The 18,253-nt window shown below is 36.3% G+C and overlaps 1 protein-coding gene across 1 annotated transcript; it reads right to left on the bottom strand.

The window, feature by feature from the left end:
- Window positions 1–18,051, bottom strand: LOC134670046 (probable G-protein coupled receptor Mth-like 3). The gene is made up of 8 exons (XM_063527708.1): window positions 16,657–18,051; window positions 12,587–12,773; window positions 11,823–12,014; window positions 7,823–7,901; window positions 5,624–5,802; window positions 4,663–4,834; window positions 3,946–4,131; window positions 1–2,148 (listed from the first exon to the last, which is right to left on the bottom strand). Exons 1-8 carry the CDS (start codon window positions 17,080–17,082, stop codon window positions 2,028–2,030), a joined length of 1,542 nt encoding a protein of 513 aa, XP_063383778.1. The 5' UTR covers window positions 17,083–18,051; the 3' UTR covers window positions 1–2,027.
- Between the last annotated feature and the right edge of the window lie 202 nt (window positions 18,052–18,253).

Raw genomic sequence — 18,253 nt, 5'->3', positions numbered from 1 at the left:
ATTATTTGTACCATTTATTACCAAGTGTAAACTAGTATCAGTGATACATTGAAAACTCAATATATATTCCTTTAATACAATCATAGTATAGAGACAGTACAGTAAATTATTGTACAGTCGACGTTTACAATTTTGCACCCCTTTGTGATAAGGCAAAAAGTGTAAATGTATCTTTGACCTCGACTGTACACACCTACACACCAAATACACTTATTGAGTAGCCATGAGGTAGATGAAATATTTCAGTGCATTTTTAAAAACATCGATTTGTTGTATAAAGATAGTAAATACTAATTTAGTTTTAAAGTGCATTTCATTTCTTTAGCATAATTTTATTATAAGGTATCTGAACACAAAAATATAAACCTATAGTTTGACAAGAAATTGTAGAAAATAAAAGAGGGCGCCACTTCCTACGTAACTATAACATTTTTGGCGTAAAATGCCATGGCAACGCTTAGTATGGATTTTCTTTTGTTCCATTTTATTTTAATTTCTACTATTTTATGTCGCACTATAAGGTATGCTTAGTTCTAGTTACAAACATTATTAAGTATAAAACGTCATTCCGTTAATATTTCTTAAAAAATAATGAGATCAATAAGGGAGCTAAGAAATGTCGAAAAGTATTTAAAATTACAATTTGATAGAACGTGAATTTAGTGAATTGTTTAGTTTAGATTGTTACTTTGTGTATTTTTATATGAAATAAATAGATTTCCAAATATCAATATGTATAATAAAATACACGCGAGGGGATCAGGATAAAAATTTCGAAAAGAAACTAAATCCTTAGGTTTTAGAGGAAACAAAGCTCGCTTTATGCAGACATCAAAAGATCAAACATTTAAAAATACTTAGGTATTAGGTATACATATACATACATAGTATACATAACTATTGTAATTTCAGCGCTACGCCTTTGAATATGGGATTTAACATAGTATCAATAACCAATATAACATGTGGCAGTGCAGTCTCGTTAATCTAGTTTTTTTTTGTCGGATACCAGGTGTTTAAAATCTTCGCATTCTTTGGTTCAATACACAGAACAATTTATCTTCATTATTTATAAATAACCACTAAATACAAAATACATACAAAAATCCATAAAAAATATATAACTTCGAATTATTTATCTACTTGAAGTACCTAGTTTTTTTTTAGTAATTTCTGATAGAATTTTAAATTGTGGTAGTGTTTAAAACCAAAAACAGTCTGCGAAAAATTAGACGAATGCGTATTTCAAACAACAGTACAATATTGTCATCTTCAGCGATAAACAGTAATTACCTTAGTTCCAGGGCTATACCTAGCCTATATAATAGTTATAGACTTCGATTTTCGCGGTTATAACCGCGAAAATCGAAGTCCGCAAATTGCAAGCATTTTTCTCTGTCACTCTAATTACGCCTTTCTTGGAGTAAAAGAGAAAGATCCCCTCAATTTGCGAATTTCTGTTTTCGCGGTCTCAGCAGTCAAAAGCATCTGATGCTCTGGAGCTGTCAATTAAAACAAAAAAATACATGTACAGAATTTACCACAGACTTATAAGGAATATCAATGGACGGTTATTACCTATTAACCCTGATTTTCATAGTTTTAATTATGTTCGAGCATTTGTTTTACTGACGGAGTGTATTTGTTAACTGCTCCAAACGGTCGGCTTCCCAGCGCTTGGGATCATTGCATGAATATAACCCTGTAATAGCACTGTCTGTTATAATTTTGTTTCGTGTTTTCATCAATAAATGTGGAGCTTTGCATTTGCTGTGCAACATTATTGTAGATAAGGATACACAACCCAGCGCCATGACGCGTCGGTATTTTTTACAACATAAAATCATCCCGATTAGTGGAGTGAGTCTGTCATGACCAGCATGTCACGTCTCGCAGATCAGCTTACCACTTGCCAAAGGCACCTGTGGATATCGTCCTACGTATCTATATTTATCATTGAGGATTGAGAAACTCCGCTGGAGCAAACCTCTATCTTCGAATGACGCGACATCAACACCAGAGAGGACTCAAACTTGTTGGTTATTCTTGACAGAGTTCATACGGACATCATCTCGGGTGGACAGCGTGCGTGTGGAGGTGGTTTGTGTCTGTGTGCGCGACATAGGTTTCCCGCGCATCTGGTTGTACCTGGACATAAAGAATCGGTTAGTGATTCGTCACAATCATATTTACAAAGTTTATATTCCGGGGATAAATAAATTTATGAGGGATTTTACAGTAGTCACAAATAATGTATCTAGGGAAATTTATGGTTGTCTAATAAACATTCACCTATGCTTTCGGTGCCAGAACGATAATAAGTACTATCCAAAAAGTACCTATAAGTAGGTACTTATTACTTATTAACTTAAATACATCACCTATTCTAGGGTAGCTAAGAAGTGCGAATTATATGAAAAAAATAATGGATCAGTTCCAAATGTTCCAATTGAAAATGGTTTAAATTACATAAAGTACTCGTGATTAGTACTATGTGTAGGACCATGGGCTTTAGGAGGCCATGGAATACAGGTGAATAAAATATAATATATAGTAAACATGGTAAAAATGATTAGTGAATATGAGTACGACGTGCATTTCAAACAAAGCGTGACGTTATTACCAACACCAGATTAAGGCAAAAAACATCATTTTTTCAGTTATCAAGTCAATCAAGCATATTTTTTTTCCCTTTTTGCCGTTAATTGTTATTTAATTGATAATAGTTTTGATGCAAAACATTATTTAAATTCGTACGTGTAACATTCGTACTCAAACAGCTATTTTTTTCCATGTAAGTACCTACCTATAAAAGAATTAAAACCGAGCGGTGTCATTGGATTTTACACAGGGATTTTACACAGAACGAGTTGGCAAGTGTGGTTGCCTTGACCTTTCTTACCACATTTTTTTGTAATTGTTAGTAACACTCATATTGTTAGTCATGTTTACAAAAAGTTCTCAGTTCACTCCAAACCAAATTACCGACTATGTAAAAAGCTCTGTACCTTTAACCTTTACTTTGTCCATTTTTTGACAGTACATGCAGTCATTACTCCGATACAGAGGAACCATTCTTAAATAAACTGATTTATAATTTGACTCATTACTTTTTATAATTGTTTTCGTCCCGGTTTCATTCTTAGCTATTTATTTGTAGCACGGGAACCGCTTTCCAGTATACATATACGTAATTTTCGTGTTACCACTAACTTTTGACTGCATTTAGTAGGTCTTTTGGAGTGTTTTAAATATGAATACATATGTCATGGTGTGGTGTGTGTGTGTCATATGTGTGTGTGGTGTTTTATGTCATTTAATTTTTAATTTTTTTATGTTTCATATCCATTTTGAATTTGGCCACATTTAGTCATATCATATAGAGGTGAATTTGATTCGGTTTGGTTATCAAGCTAAATATTGGATGTTTTAATAGTTCTACTGTTATCAGAGTCGTAACAGATGGTCCGTACTGTATCAAGACTGCCTCTTTGCTGCTGATATTCCTTCCAATTCCTCACGTCCCTGTGGCCTATCGGCCTGTCTCCACTATCGCTGTGTGAGATGCGAAATGTTTCATTGAACCTAGACACAAAATGACAAATGAGCACAATGATCGGTGATGTAACAGCTCATGTTTATGAACTTTCAACCAAATGAACATTCATCTGACACGGTAAAGACACCAGCAGTAAGTTTACGCTACCTCAAGCAAAAGCTTTAAAAACAAAGATTGATTCACAGTTCATACTTAAGGGCGGTGACATCATGTCGTTACCATGTCGGACGATGAATAAACAATATATAACGTCGTTTGAGATGAATAAACGAAAAATAGAAAAATGTAAAAATTACGAATACATTTAAGAAAAAAAAAAGAAAGAAAATGAAATATACTGATAGAGAGAAATGATACAAAATACCAAAAACAAGCAAATAACGAACCTCTTTTTCATGAGGCGGAAGATTTTGCGCTTGCAGACGAAGATGATGAAAATGAAGACACCGATCATGACGTTGTAGACGTCAATGATGCGAAACACTATGTTGGTCTGTGGGTATTGGCCGCTGATTATCTCCAAGATCCAGTTGATGCCCATTATGGTGAAGAGTTTTACGTAGAGAAGTAGCCTGTAAGAGATTTTGGTAATAGTTGAGAAAATTGTGTAGACATATAAATATGGTGGTAAATATTGTGTATAACACTTTAAACTCTCGCGTTTTGTACACATATTTAATTACACAAACGGGTCTACCGCGATATAATTTCATTGTTTTTACCTTTAATTCCGACGTTTCAGCTGAGTTGCACCAGCTGTGGTCACGGAAAGACTCGTTTGTGTAATTAAATAAATATTGTGTATCCACAATCCACAAGGGTACCAAAGCTAATATGTTTAGGCACTAGCTGGCTTTCCGTGCACCAAAACGGGAACAAAAATAGTGTAAGTAATACTATTTTAACTGTTCATCTTTTATCTCTATTATTAAGTACTTCTGTTGGCATTTAACCTCTTAAATGGTATTTTGATATGGGTGTACTTTATGCCTAAAATAAAACTTTATTTATTTTATTTTTGTTTTTATTTTATTCTTTTATAATATTTGGTTACGTTTCCACAGCTCAGAGTAAGTTAAGGTAGATGACCATATTTTTTGTACCTTTGCCTGTCATTCCGGTGCTGGTCCGTAGTAGAGCTGTCCTTAGACTTGAGGGTCTTCTGCGTCTGTTGTTTAATCTGGGTGATCTTCCACGCGGTCAGTATGAAAAACACGATGTTGGCCACGCAAAGGATCATCATGGGGCCGTACAGGTATAGCAATTTACTTGTGCCTGGAACATTTTATAAAAACAACAGTAAGTTTGCCATCTTAGGGCTGATTTAGACGGCGCGCGAACTCGCATGCGATTTTAGTTACATTGCGGACTGTTGGTTACGTCCAATTAAACCGACCATCAAAACCCGCAATGTAATGAAAATGAGGCCTTATGTAGGTATATAGACTTTAGTGCTGCGATTATAAGATGCGATTATAGTGAAAATAACGGCCTCCTAGCCTAGTCGGAAGCCTACAAAGTTCCAACTTTGTAGGCTCCTCCAGGGAACTTCAGGTCCTGGGTTCAAGTCCCGTCTATCGTCCATTTATATCGCCTAGTATCCATAGTACAAGCTATTTTTAATTTCAGGCTAGGTCGATCTGTTTAAGGTTGTTCCCAGATATAATATAATTATTTATTTTAATAAATTAAATCAATCTTCACTGGACCTAGTGGACCTGGTAACTAGGTACTCGTACAGTCAGCAGCAGAAGTTGCTAAGCGGACGAGGTGTTCAAAATAACCTTGACACGCTCTTATTCTCTTAACAATAAAGTCGCGCCAAGATCATTTTGAACACCTGGCTCGCTTAGCAACTTCTGCTGCTGACTGTACTATGTGGTATTGTAAATATTTACCCCCTTATTCATAAACGTTTACTAAAGTTAACAAGCCGATAATAATCGTTTGTCCCTTTCCATCATACCTATACCTCGGAAAGGGACAAACGATTATTATCGGCTTGTCAACTTTAGTAAACCTTTATGAATAAGGGGGTTATTATATTGCACAAGTTAAACATACCGTGAAGGAAGCATCCCTGTTGTCTCAACATGGGCATGGCCGGGTGCGCGGGTAGCCCGGAAAACTCGAGCGCTGCTAGGATTATCGTCAACCCAGTCGGGAACCCGAAGGCGTACGCTGCGTACGCGCAGAAACGAGCGCGCATCGATAACTTCTCGAAAGACAGACCACGCTTGCCACTGAAAACGATCAAATATTTGATTAGTTGTTTATATTAGTATGACTCACGACAGTTTAAAATCGGATGATTTAACGGTTTTCACCTCATTAGGCCCACGGTCCTACTAATTCTTTCTATGTAAACAGAATTGCATTTTTTATTCATTCGATTTCAAAATAAAAGAAATTCAACCATATTTCCATTCCAACACTATTTTAAATTTCACAGCCAACTGTATTTTCTTTAAAAAGAAATTTTTTATTGTTTAGTTTTGACTAATTTCGTTGGAAGGTTGGTTCGTAGCTTGAGCAATTTAATTTAGATGGGCAAAAAGTATAAATTGTTAAACACAACTAAATATTGGATTATTCATAAATATCGTTCGTAAATAAAAAGGGGTGTAGAAAAATTAAAAATAATCGCGTAAAGAATAAAAAAAAAATATACAACCGAATTGATAACCTCCTTCTTTGAGATATGGAAGTCGGTTAAAAAAATGCAAAACATAGCCAGCCCAGCGGGTCTCGAACGCAGACCACTAGCGTAAAGCTACTAATCTGCGCTCAAGCTACCGCTCGACCAGGACTATGAGTACTGACCCTGTCGAAATTTGTCCTTACAATGTACTCGTATCGTACCTACATGCCATGTCAATGACAAATCTTACATGCCTAATTAAGATTTTCAAATAACTTGTAATTTTTATTTTTTTAAACCATAAACATAATTAATAACAAACTTAGAACAAAAGTAACATAAAATTGGAACTTGTAATTAATTATTTACTTCTTCGGTAAGTAATGAAAGTTAATTGAAATTAACTGACCGAGGTTAATGAAGTTTTTTCTTAGAAGTCAATTAGGACAAGTACCTATTGTAACTAGGTCCCTATACCTATTTAGCAAGACGTATAAAGAAAAATAATTAGTCTCACGTATTGTAATGACTCAATGAATATGTTCGTTTGTTTCATACGTTTAAGAATCTGCGATAATTGGTCGAACTTTAATGGTTTACCTGCATAATGACTGTTAAAATGAGATAAAATACTTAATACTTCTGTCCCTACAACACAAACGTATTGTTTTAAAATTCTCAAATAAGATGAAATTGCTAGCAAATTACTAAGTACTTACAAAAAAATAATCAGCATATTACAATATCCTAACTCGTAAATGCACTAGTGGTTAAACGATCACTAAACAATAGTAGCTAACTCAATTTTGTGTATAATTTAGGTTTTTTAGGGTTCCGTACCCAAAGGGTAAAACGGGACCCTATTACTAAGACTTCGCTGTCCGTCCGTCCGTCCGTCCGTCTGTCACCAGGCTGTATCTCACGAACCGTGATAGCTAGACAGTTGAATTTTTCACAGATGATGTATTTCTGTTGCCGCTATAACAACAAATACTAAAAACAGAATAAAATAAAGATTTAAATGGGGCTCCCATACAACAAACGTGATTTTTGACCAAAGTTACTTGGATGGGTGACCGTTTTTTTTTTGCTTTTTTTTTGCTTTTTTTTTTGTTTTGCTTTTTGCATTATGGTACGGAACCCTTCGTGCGCGAGTCCGACTCGCACTTGCCCGGTTTTTTACCTATTTTATTCTTTAAACAAGTTATAGTTTTGTTGTAACTATTTCAACCAAACTAATATGTATTCAAAAAAGCAGCATTGGAGGAGGGTATCCCCAATTGAGGGGGGATTTAAATCTTCTCGGGCCAGAGGTGAACGTTTGGAGCCGGTTTAGGTTTATTTGACGTTCATAAGCGAATTGTAATATGCCTACTTGAATAAACTATTTTTTATCTTATCTTTTATCATAAATATAACTTTGTTGTGTCATTTATTCCAAACATTCTGGTATTGTCTCTGCAATTAATTCAGACTACTGGGTGTTGTTGTTTTTTGTTGTGTCAGGTACTGCGTACAGGGAGTTGCAAAAGGATATAGCCGATTTATAAATGAGTTCCATTCATAGTGGGTATGCACTTTTGCTGCTATGTGTATACGTGGAATTGTTTTACTTCACTTACCTAAAAGTCCACCAAATGTCGAAACACATGACGTTTAGCCAGAAAAATGCAGACAGCAGAGCGAAGTAGATCACGAATGCTGCAACAATAGAAATTAAGTTATTGAGTAGGTAAGGCTTTAAAAAAAAACTGAGTTAAATGGCAACGTAATCCCTTACCGTAATCCCTTGCTTACCTTATTGTCTAAATTATCCTATGATTGATAATTTAATTGCATAAAAGTCACATACAGACCTTGAGTTAATTTCTATAATTTCACCAATTCTAAATAAAAAGAGAAACCTAATACTGATTATCCTATATCGTGTAAAAGTTAAAAACATAACTGCAATTCGTGTCGGAAGCCGGAGTTGTTCATAGATTAGAGCTAGACGTCCCAAAAATGGAAGTGACTCTTAAGTATACATGGAGATTGGGGTCCCTTTGTTTCCCATAAAGTTTTAAGTCATAATGTATTGTTTGTCATATTATCGTTAGTCATAAAACTGAAACCATTAATTTTTCAGGATTTTCGTAAGGATATTCTATAGATAGGATAGGTTAGGTTAGGTTTGTTTTGTGGCAATCCTGAAAAGTTACGCGTTTCTGAGAAAAACCAATTATGACTAACGAAAATTCGGACAAACAATACATTATGACTTAAAAGTATTTGGGAAACAATAGAGACCCATGGAGATTCATTCGTGTCACTTTTTCCAATTAGATATTTCATTTGTTTACTAGTCTGCGAGTCAATTTTGTAAGTTTTTAAAAAAATCTTTTGTCTCAAGAACGTGTCATATCGAAAGATAATATTATGAATCAAATACAAAAATAAAGTTCTTTGATTTCAGTATCGTCTATGTTCTTTCTAATAATTGGGACCGTTGCCAACCCGCGACAGTAGTCATTCCAAACGTATTTGTGTCTAGGAGAATTAATAAAATTGAAAGGTTATTTACAAAAATATTACGGGATAAGGTCGCGTTCAGTGCGGATCTGATGGTCATTCTTGTCTACGTGACAGCGTGATAAAACGGTTTCCGTCACTTTGTCTCTCACGGTGTTAGAAAGTGACAGTTATTTTATCACGTGGATAAAGATGGATAAAGCTATCCATAATACGCCGGCTGACTACGCATTGACCGCCAACGCGTTGTTGATGTATTCTTTACGATGAAACTATTAGTTTTAATGTTTAAAAGAAATATTTTTTAGTCAAATAGATAAACACAACATGATAAATTTTTACATGTGTCTGTTTGGCCCGATGGTTGACTGGTAGAGAATGTCATTAGGCGTAAAAATTACTAAATAGTTATGATAGAAAATCTCATAGAAATGCTTACAGAGCCACTAGTTATGAATAGGGGTCTTAATTATTGAATGAAATATTATGTGAAGTAATGGGGAAACCATACTAGTGGAATTTTCCTTATTGATATTATTCCGTACTTACAAAAAGGTTCATTCCCCGTATACGAATTAACATGTTTTGTTTAGACATAGGTATAATCTACCGAAAATGGTGACAGGAAAAACTTGTTATTTACTTACTAAGTTTTAAATTTCAATCTATTTTTATACATTGTCTACTTGTAAAAAAGACAAAAAACAACGCTACTACATATAAAGATATATAATACCGACAGAGTAGAAGGGAATAAAAAAGTTGTCAATTTTTTTTTAATGTACAGATATGTTGAAAAATCTTTGAACAGGTGAGATTCATAGAGTATCCCATAAAAATAAAATTAGAAAACAGTGACAGTTAGAGGGGACCTACATAAACCCAGAAGGTGATGTTGAAATGGTAATGACATTATAATTGCTAGATTGGGAAATTACAGAAGCATACCAATAAGTGCATTCACACTGTGATGCACTGTATGCGGGTAGAGTTCGAACAGTTTGTTAATATAACGTATTAATTGCTGACGACGACCGGTCTGGCCTAGTGGGTAGTGGCCCTGCCTGCGAAGCCGATGGTCCTGGGTTCGAATCCCAGTAAGGGCATTTATTTGTATGATGATACAGATATTTGTTCCTGAGTCATGGGTGTTTTCTATGTATTTAAGTATATCGTTGTCTGAGTACCCACAACACAAGCCTTCTTGAGCTTACTGTGGGACTTAGTCAATCCGTGTAAGAATGTCCTATAATATTTATTTATTTATTGCTTTGGATCAAAGGTTCGTTATGAAAGGAAACCTTTTCTTTGGCCACTGTCTTGTTTAGGTACCTATATACTTAAGATCCTTTAGTTTTAGCTAGCTAGCTTTATGTTATGGTCAGTAGACATCTAATTTAAAATATGTACATATGGTAATAAACAAAATTTTAACTTTTGCCAGTAACCTATGTGCGCAAGCACTCAAAGCGATTAAAACGAACGAAGCTGTCGGGAATTCATAATACTAATTTACACCTCCCCCTAACCCTTGGGACGTAGTCATGTCATGTGGAGTAGGTAGTCACCTACTCCAGCAGATCCCAACTACCCACAGACCACACCCAAATTGACCACAAAAGACAATTAACAATTTCGCATCACTTAATAAAATTAACATGTCTAAAGTATATTCCTCATGCACATCTAATATAAAATGGAAGGGCGTTTCAGACTTGGCTGGTTTGAAACATGTTAAAACCCAGTATACAGAGAGCTGAAAAATTGTATAGAAAAACGGTGTACGTACAGTCAGTTCACAATAAAATATCTACTTTTCTACCTAAGCGGCTAGTTAAGTGGAGAGACATATATACTATCGTTGAGACGCTGAGTTGTATGTAGGTACTGTAACAAATTTGTATGGCGCTGTGCTTCTTGTGAATCCGTCTGCGGTTCATGACTCAAATGCCTAACCTAATAATGAAAATTGTTGCAAACATACAATTCAGAGTCCATAATTATATTCCAGTTACTTAGTAAATACAGTAAAAACATAGAGAAATATAGTAAGAATAGAGTGCTTACTCCATACATCAGTTTTGGTACCAAAAAGACTATTATTTTCGCAGTAGACCTAGATGTCTACATCGAGTAGCGGAATTATGAGTACCGCTACTTGATACTAGAATTCTCTAGTGTCGCGAATCACGAAAATTGTATTGAACAACAATTTACAACTAATATTAAAAGCAGAAGGAGTTTGAAATAGAGTTTCGGTTAATCCGGTTATAATATTAGCTGAAAATTGTTGAGCATTAGACATTTCGGTCATTGCAACATCTATTGTCAAGTAGCAGTATGTACTGATAATTCCACTACCTACTCAATGCTAGATGTCGACTAGCAAAATAATAGTCGTTTTGGTACTAAAATTGATATATGGAGTGAGCACTCTATTTTTTCTCTATGGTAAGAGTCGCTTACTGAGTCCAATGCAGATCGTGATGGTGGTGTTATTGACGGTGATCATAATCTGCATGGCGGCCAGGAAGGTGAAGCCCACGCACATGCAGGCGAGGTAGACCATCAGCACTCGTCCATGCAGGTTCTGCAGCTCGGGAAGCAGCGCGTACACCGCTATGGTCACGATAAAGAACGCTGATGAGATCAGCATACCTGGAGTGAATCAATAAACTTACTGAGTCCAATGCAGATCGTGATGGTGGTGTTATTGACGGTGATCATAATCTGCATGGCGGCCAGGAAGGTGAAGCCCACGCACATGCAGGCGAGGTAGACCATCAGCACTCGTCCATGCAGGTTCTGCAGCTCGGGAAGCAGCGCGTACACCGCTATGGTCACGATGAAGAACGCTGATGAGATCAGCATACTTGGAGTGAATCAATAAACTTACTGAGTCCGATGCAGATCGTGATGGTGGTGTTATTGACGGTGATCATAATCTGCATGGCGGCCAGGAAGGTGAAGCCCACGCACATGCAGGCGAGGTAGACCATCAGCACCTGTCTGTGAAGGTTCTGCAGCTCAGGCAGCAGAGCGTACACCGCTATGGTCACGATGAAGAACGCTGATGAGATCAGCATACTTGGAGTGAATCAATAAACTTACTGAGTCCGATGCAGATCGTGATCGTGGTGTTATTGACGGTGATCATAATCTGCATGGCGGCCAGGAAGGTGAAGCCCACGCACATGCAGGCGAGGTAGACCATCAGCACCCGTCCATGCAGGTTCTGCAGCTCGGGAAGCAGCGCGTACACCGCTATGGTCACGATGAAGAACGCTGATGAGATCAGCATACCTGGAGTAAATGGCTCAGTTAAAATTTTTGTATGAACGTGGAGGTTTACTGAAGTATTTATTTAAATCACAACTCTGGTGTTAGGTATATTACTTTTATTTGACAAGAGGAAAAAATTGTAAAATTGTCAATGGCAGAAAACGACCCTCAGCAGCAGCATTACACTAGAGACAGGTTGTTCACCTACTTGACTCCGATAGTCTAAAAGTCCCAAGTTCTTTGCGTCCTAAAATGGTGATCGGCTTACAGTTTTAAGAATTACCAAGAAGCAGCTTTCTAGAATGGTCAGAAGTCATCTTCCTCGCGTTATCCCGGCATTTTGTCACGGTTCATGGGAGCTTGGGGTCCCTAGTTTTTACGAAAGCGCCTGCCATCTAACCTTCCAACCCAGAGGGGAAACTAGACCCTATTAGGATCCGGTTTCCTCACGATGTTTTCCTTCACCGAAAAGCGACTGGTAAATTTCAAATGATATTTTGTACATAACTTCCTAGAATGGTCAGAAGTATGAAAAGATATAAGCGATCCTCTGATCAAATGTTCCAGCTAACATAGAAATGGAAGAAACTTACAAGTGGAACTGACGACGTAATTCGAGCTATCTTCTTCATCCTGAGGGAAGCACACCAGCGCGTCCAGCTTGGTACTAGTCGATCCATCCTCATGTTCCTGTATGAAGCTGTCTATGCAGTACTCGTCAGGTTCTCTCTTCAGCCAGGGGTTTACACTGCCTGGCACTTGGATGAATAGCCTTCCGTCCTGGAAACAAAGTTATTTCAATTATCAGGCTTGGGTCTTATAAAAAGTTGAAATGAAGAGTTGGATTTGGGTCTGGCCGCCAGACTCTGGCGTTAAAAAAGAAATCAATTTGGTTTATTGTGTGCCTATGAATGATTTTTTGCGCAATCTACCAACGTAATCCATCTCAAAGTATTTTATAAATTATTCAATACTTATATATGTTACACTATGTACTTGATATAAGAATTATGAGATTTATGAGAGCTTCCTCCTAATATGCACTACAATTAACTTATTTTCACGTCAGTACTTAATAAAAAAAAACTTCCGATATTACTGCTTTGTCCAAGCACTCCCCTTAGTTCCATACATTTTTAGTGCATTTTAAAACACATTACAATTGTTATTATATGTTTCCCCCTAGATTCTTTGTTTACTGTATCATATCATGTATCAAACCACTAAATAATAGATAATTTACGCTAAATATTCTAGGTTTTATATAAAAGTGAGTGGAAATTCAACGAAGACAGCATAAAATTACAATAATTAAGTCTATGATAATATGCAGATATTTTAAAATCATTGCAAATGCCGTCGACGAAGTCTCGTGTTTATTGATGCAGTTTCATCATAGTCTACATAATACCGTCACGTAGTATACCGGGTGTGGCCTGTAATATGAGCAAAAAAATTAACCGTAGGCTGTACTCCTCATACTGACCAACATTTGTTCAGCGACTTTTAAAAATAACTTGTGGTTTGATTTTTAATACACTTTAAAGTTTATTCTAAGACGCGATATTGCGAATTTTGTTATGTTTAAGGCATGACAAGCAACGTCAATCACAATGATATGGTATGGCGATGGCGTCCATTGAAGATAATATTTATTATGTATGAAAAATAGGCAGTCTAAATACTTCATAATTTTTAAAGCTGTTGAACAAAAGTTTCACCGTTTGAGGAGTACAGTCTATGTTTTAATTATTTGCTCATGTTACAGGCCACTCCCGGTATATGCTATAGGCAATGTTAGAAGGTTGATTAAACTTAAGTTTACCCGGGTATGACTAGTATTACCCAAGCCTTTTGAGTAAACTCCTAAACAAACATTAATTTTTATTTGGGGTACACACACACCTAGGTCTACCCAACACTGGCTGGGTAATGGTACTAATGGTGTAAAATTGATTTAATTACCCAATGGACTTGGGTAATACTAGGTATACCCAGATAAACTTAATTTTACTTAAATTAAGTATACCCATGTACGGGTAATGCCAGAATCTTAATCAAACCTAGGTTTACCCGGAGTTACTTAGCTTTACCCAAACTGTAGTGCAGAAACGTATCATTTTCTGCACGCCTTTTAGAACAACAATGACCCTCTTTCAGAGCATGAGAAATTAAAAAGTTATTATAGCACTGAAAACAACATTTACGACTGTTTTTAAATTTGCGATTTCTGTAAAACAACGCCTAGGTATTTTGGACCGGCGTCAATCGAAGACCAAGGCTTACAAGATAACAAACAATAGAAATATAACTCAGTTGACCAAAACACAGAGGCTTAGTGATAGTCATTTATTTCATGATCATATAAGCTGATTGAGATGACGATGAATTAAAAAACAAAATAATTACAGTACTGATAAGGGAAGGAGTAGAAATATGACTGGAAACTTGGACAATCCCACTACCGGTCATATCGTGTAATTAGCGTCTGTACAATGGACAAGGCTTGTTTGTTTCTCAAGTTTATTGTGCTAATTTAGTGATACGCAGAAATAAAAATGATCTGATTTCTTGAACTATGACTACCGTAGACCGGGGTGACTTTGGAAAATTTGGGGTTACTTTGATAGATTTAAAACGGCCATAGAGTTACCATTACTCATTATTTACTGAAAATGTTCCTGTAACTAGTTAGATTACTATATATTCGTATTCACCTACTGTAAAAACTCTCGCATAAATATATATTATGGCTTAAAAACTAGAATTTTAAAGTCGGACGTCTCGGCCCGGGCACGGCCCGGTCTAGCGTGAGTTGTCCTTTAGGAGCTCACTAGCATGCATAGTAGAGTAAGTACTTATTTAATGATGGAGATCGTATGATGCTATAAAAACTCTGTAATAACGCACCTCATTACTTTACGGAATTTTGGCTCGTTTGAGTTTCGCTTGACAATTCGTACCTACAATACCTAAATGAAATTCGGTAAACAGAGGATTTATGACACAAACTCTTTAACTTAGTAAGGTAGTTACTAACATAGGTACTTAGGTGTAGATATTATGGAAATACGTAAGGTACTTGCACCTAATAAGGCCCAGTTTTAAAGCTTGCTCAATTTCAAAATTTCATACTTTTATAAGTGTAAATGAGTTTAAATTTCTCACCCATGTTTGGTTAGTACCATAGACAAAATTGCAAGTTCATATCAAAAATGAAAAAAATAAAAAAAATTAATTAAAAGTGGGCCTTATTAGGCGCAAGTACCTTATACTAATTGATATCTTTAACTAATGATTAGATGCAATACAAACCCCAAGTTGGAATTCATGTTACTTCATATCTAAAAACAGTAATAAAAAAAACATACAAAATGACTGTGGGGAAAAGATTATTTTTAAGAATGTGTAGCCATTCGAAACTTATCAGTCCGGAATTTTAAAATCCGGGCTAACTATTGTATCGTTTTGTAGATAATTGTTGATCTATTAGTCATTATCATTTTACTTGTACAATTAGAGTCCTTAACCTTTTGCCCGTCTGTGTAACCATAGCCACGGCCGTGACCATGGTGGTCACTGATTGCGTTGCTTTTTATTGCGAGTTTTGCTACTCATGGTTACCAAGCTAATCCGGACGGGCAAAACCCTTGCCGGGTCGCGGCAATCAGCTGACGGATACAGAGATTTCCGGATCGTCTGCAATTTATTTTTATGCTATGAAAATCACTTAAATAGCAAATAAATGAAATATTGTACATATGTACAATTTGACAAAAAATATTGAAATTAAAAAGTGGCAATACTGTAGTGTCGTCCCTTTCAAATCAATAAGAGAACGGGACGTCGCTACAGTTTGCCACTTTTTAATTTCTACTCTTTTTTGTCAGACTATATGTATTGACATATTAGGTACTTTGATGAAATTAAGGAAATAAATTACATATTTCGCACCACATGTCGAAGGCACTCTTAAAATCAAAATTTCGTGACGACAAGGCAGTGCGGTCAGTGCGTTACTGTCGAATCCATCCGGATTACAGGGATCACCGGATTTACGAGGGTCGGAATTGCCAAAGCTCTCCTGTTATCAATTTAACGATGGCCGCTAGCGCTAGTAAACACTTGACGATCACGATTATTTCTGATTGCGAAACCATGGATTAGGCACACGGCACACTGGTGCTTATTGTCGAGCAAAAAGTGGTTGAATAGATAAATAGATTGACCAACGGATGAGTGCCTTCTATTTATACTTGCATTGCCGCGGTATTTTTTACTTTACTGCCTAGTTGTTGATCACTTTACTGTTATAGCCTTTAGCAGAAAAATTGTTTTCGTTTCCGATGAATGATATAGACCTTTAGTTATGTTTTAAAGTGAAAGATGAAATGGCTGGTATGACGCTACTTGATACCTACTCAATATTAAAGCTACTGTATTTTTGTTGAATAGGCTCAAGGGTATTCTATATATATTTACAGAGCTTGTTATAGTTATTGCTAGAACAAAAAATCATTTTCAAATATAGATGTATAGGTTTTCTTGTAACTACTATAAGTAAAGTAAGATAATATGTACTTGTGACGAAAGTTAGCCTGAGAACAGAAACTTGTTTCTCAACTCTGTTAGGTTAAGTAATTAAATGTAGCACAGAACTCACCACTAACAGGCGAAAGTCTCCCTTCACTGTCCCGTTTATCCTCAGTCTCACGAAATTCTCCCTACACTTCACTATCCCTGACACCAGACCGAACCTGGACACGTTCATTCCTCTCTGTGGCACATGGTCGTTCCATATCGGGGGATTGAACGGTTCAGCCACATCCACACAAGACTTCTTTGTGTATCCCTGCCCCACAGGACAACATTTTCTGATACAAGTTTTTTTCAAACAAACACATCCTCTTTCATGTAATGTTTCGTTATCGATGTAATATTGGTATCTATTGTAAATTTCATTCTCGTATAAAATGTCTCCGTTGGATAATCGTTTCCCTGTCGATATGTCCACACTGTTTTCGAAATCACATTCTACACGACCGGCTACAGTTCGCGCGATTAACACCAACAACACTATTGTGTACATCTTCGGGCGCTGCTAGCATGCGACTGTCATTTGTTTGGTTTCTCCAATTTTAACTAACGAGGCGACAGTCATTTATTTTGTATTAATTCTCTAAACGACTTTAAACACGGCGTAGGTGCTGGCGACAGGTGAACCGGCTTCGCAATGGTGCTAATGCTAAGAGGCTGTCTCGTCGGTTATTCAATCAGGGAATTCCACTTGCGGTGTATTAAAGGGAACATCGAATCAAGATTGCGTTCACGTGTATGAGCTAAGAATAACCATAACCACTAATTTTAGAGATAACAGTGGTCATCAATAATGCGTGACGCGAATCGAGGAAGATTTTTGGAGTCGTGTAGAAGCGATTAATAACTTCGTAGGTTTATTAAGCCGTTAACGCAACAATGTCGTGATGTTAACGACGATATGCTGATTAACCAATATTAATCATAAAACAATAAGTTTTAATTGACTAGGGAAAATCCTCGGAAAAACATTGTCGGAATATTTACTGCGTGATTTCAAGATAAATTCGTGATTATTCGTTGGAAATCACAATTTTATTTAAGATTTGAAGCAGTACCTAGGACCAATATTAAATTCATCCGCTAACTTTAAGTACCCAGATGTAAACATTAAATTAAAATTCACAACACAATCACAGACCAGACGCAATGACTGTTAAATCACACAATCTAGCGACACAACACTATAAAATCCTTCCTCTAATTCACCATGACATGGGTTTTGGTCATGTTCCGATAATAAACCAAAAACTAACTATATTTTTACGCTTTTTATGTCTTATTTATTGTTACACGTAACACAAGTCACATTCAACAGTGAGACAAACATTTAATTCATAGATTTAACGCCCATTCACCGATAACACGTTTTGTCACAAAAATGACGGAGGACGATCATGTTTACGTAAAGATCTTAGTGTTCGAGAGTCGTCCGACACCCACGAGATATTACCAAGGACTGGTTTGGTGAAACAAGTAAAAAAGGCTAGTCTTGCAAAAAACAACGGTACAGTCGACGCCAAAAATATGTTTACACTTTTGCACCTTATGCCTTTGTAATAAGGCGAAAAATGTAAACATATCTTTGACGTCGACTGTTCAAACAGCAACACTCTTTAACTGTCCACCGGTGGACCTTATGCCTTTTGAAATAAGGTTTGCCG

This window comes from Cydia fagiglandana, chromosome 13 (assembly GCF_963556715.1).
Source record: "Cydia fagiglandana chromosome 13, ilCydFagi1.1, whole genome shotgun sequence".
NCBI lineage: Eukaryota > Metazoa > Arthropoda > Insecta > Lepidoptera > Tortricidae > Cydia > Cydia fagiglandana.
The sequence above is the reverse complement of the archived record's forward strand: the minus strand, read 5'-3'. Positions and strand labels throughout refer to the sequence as shown.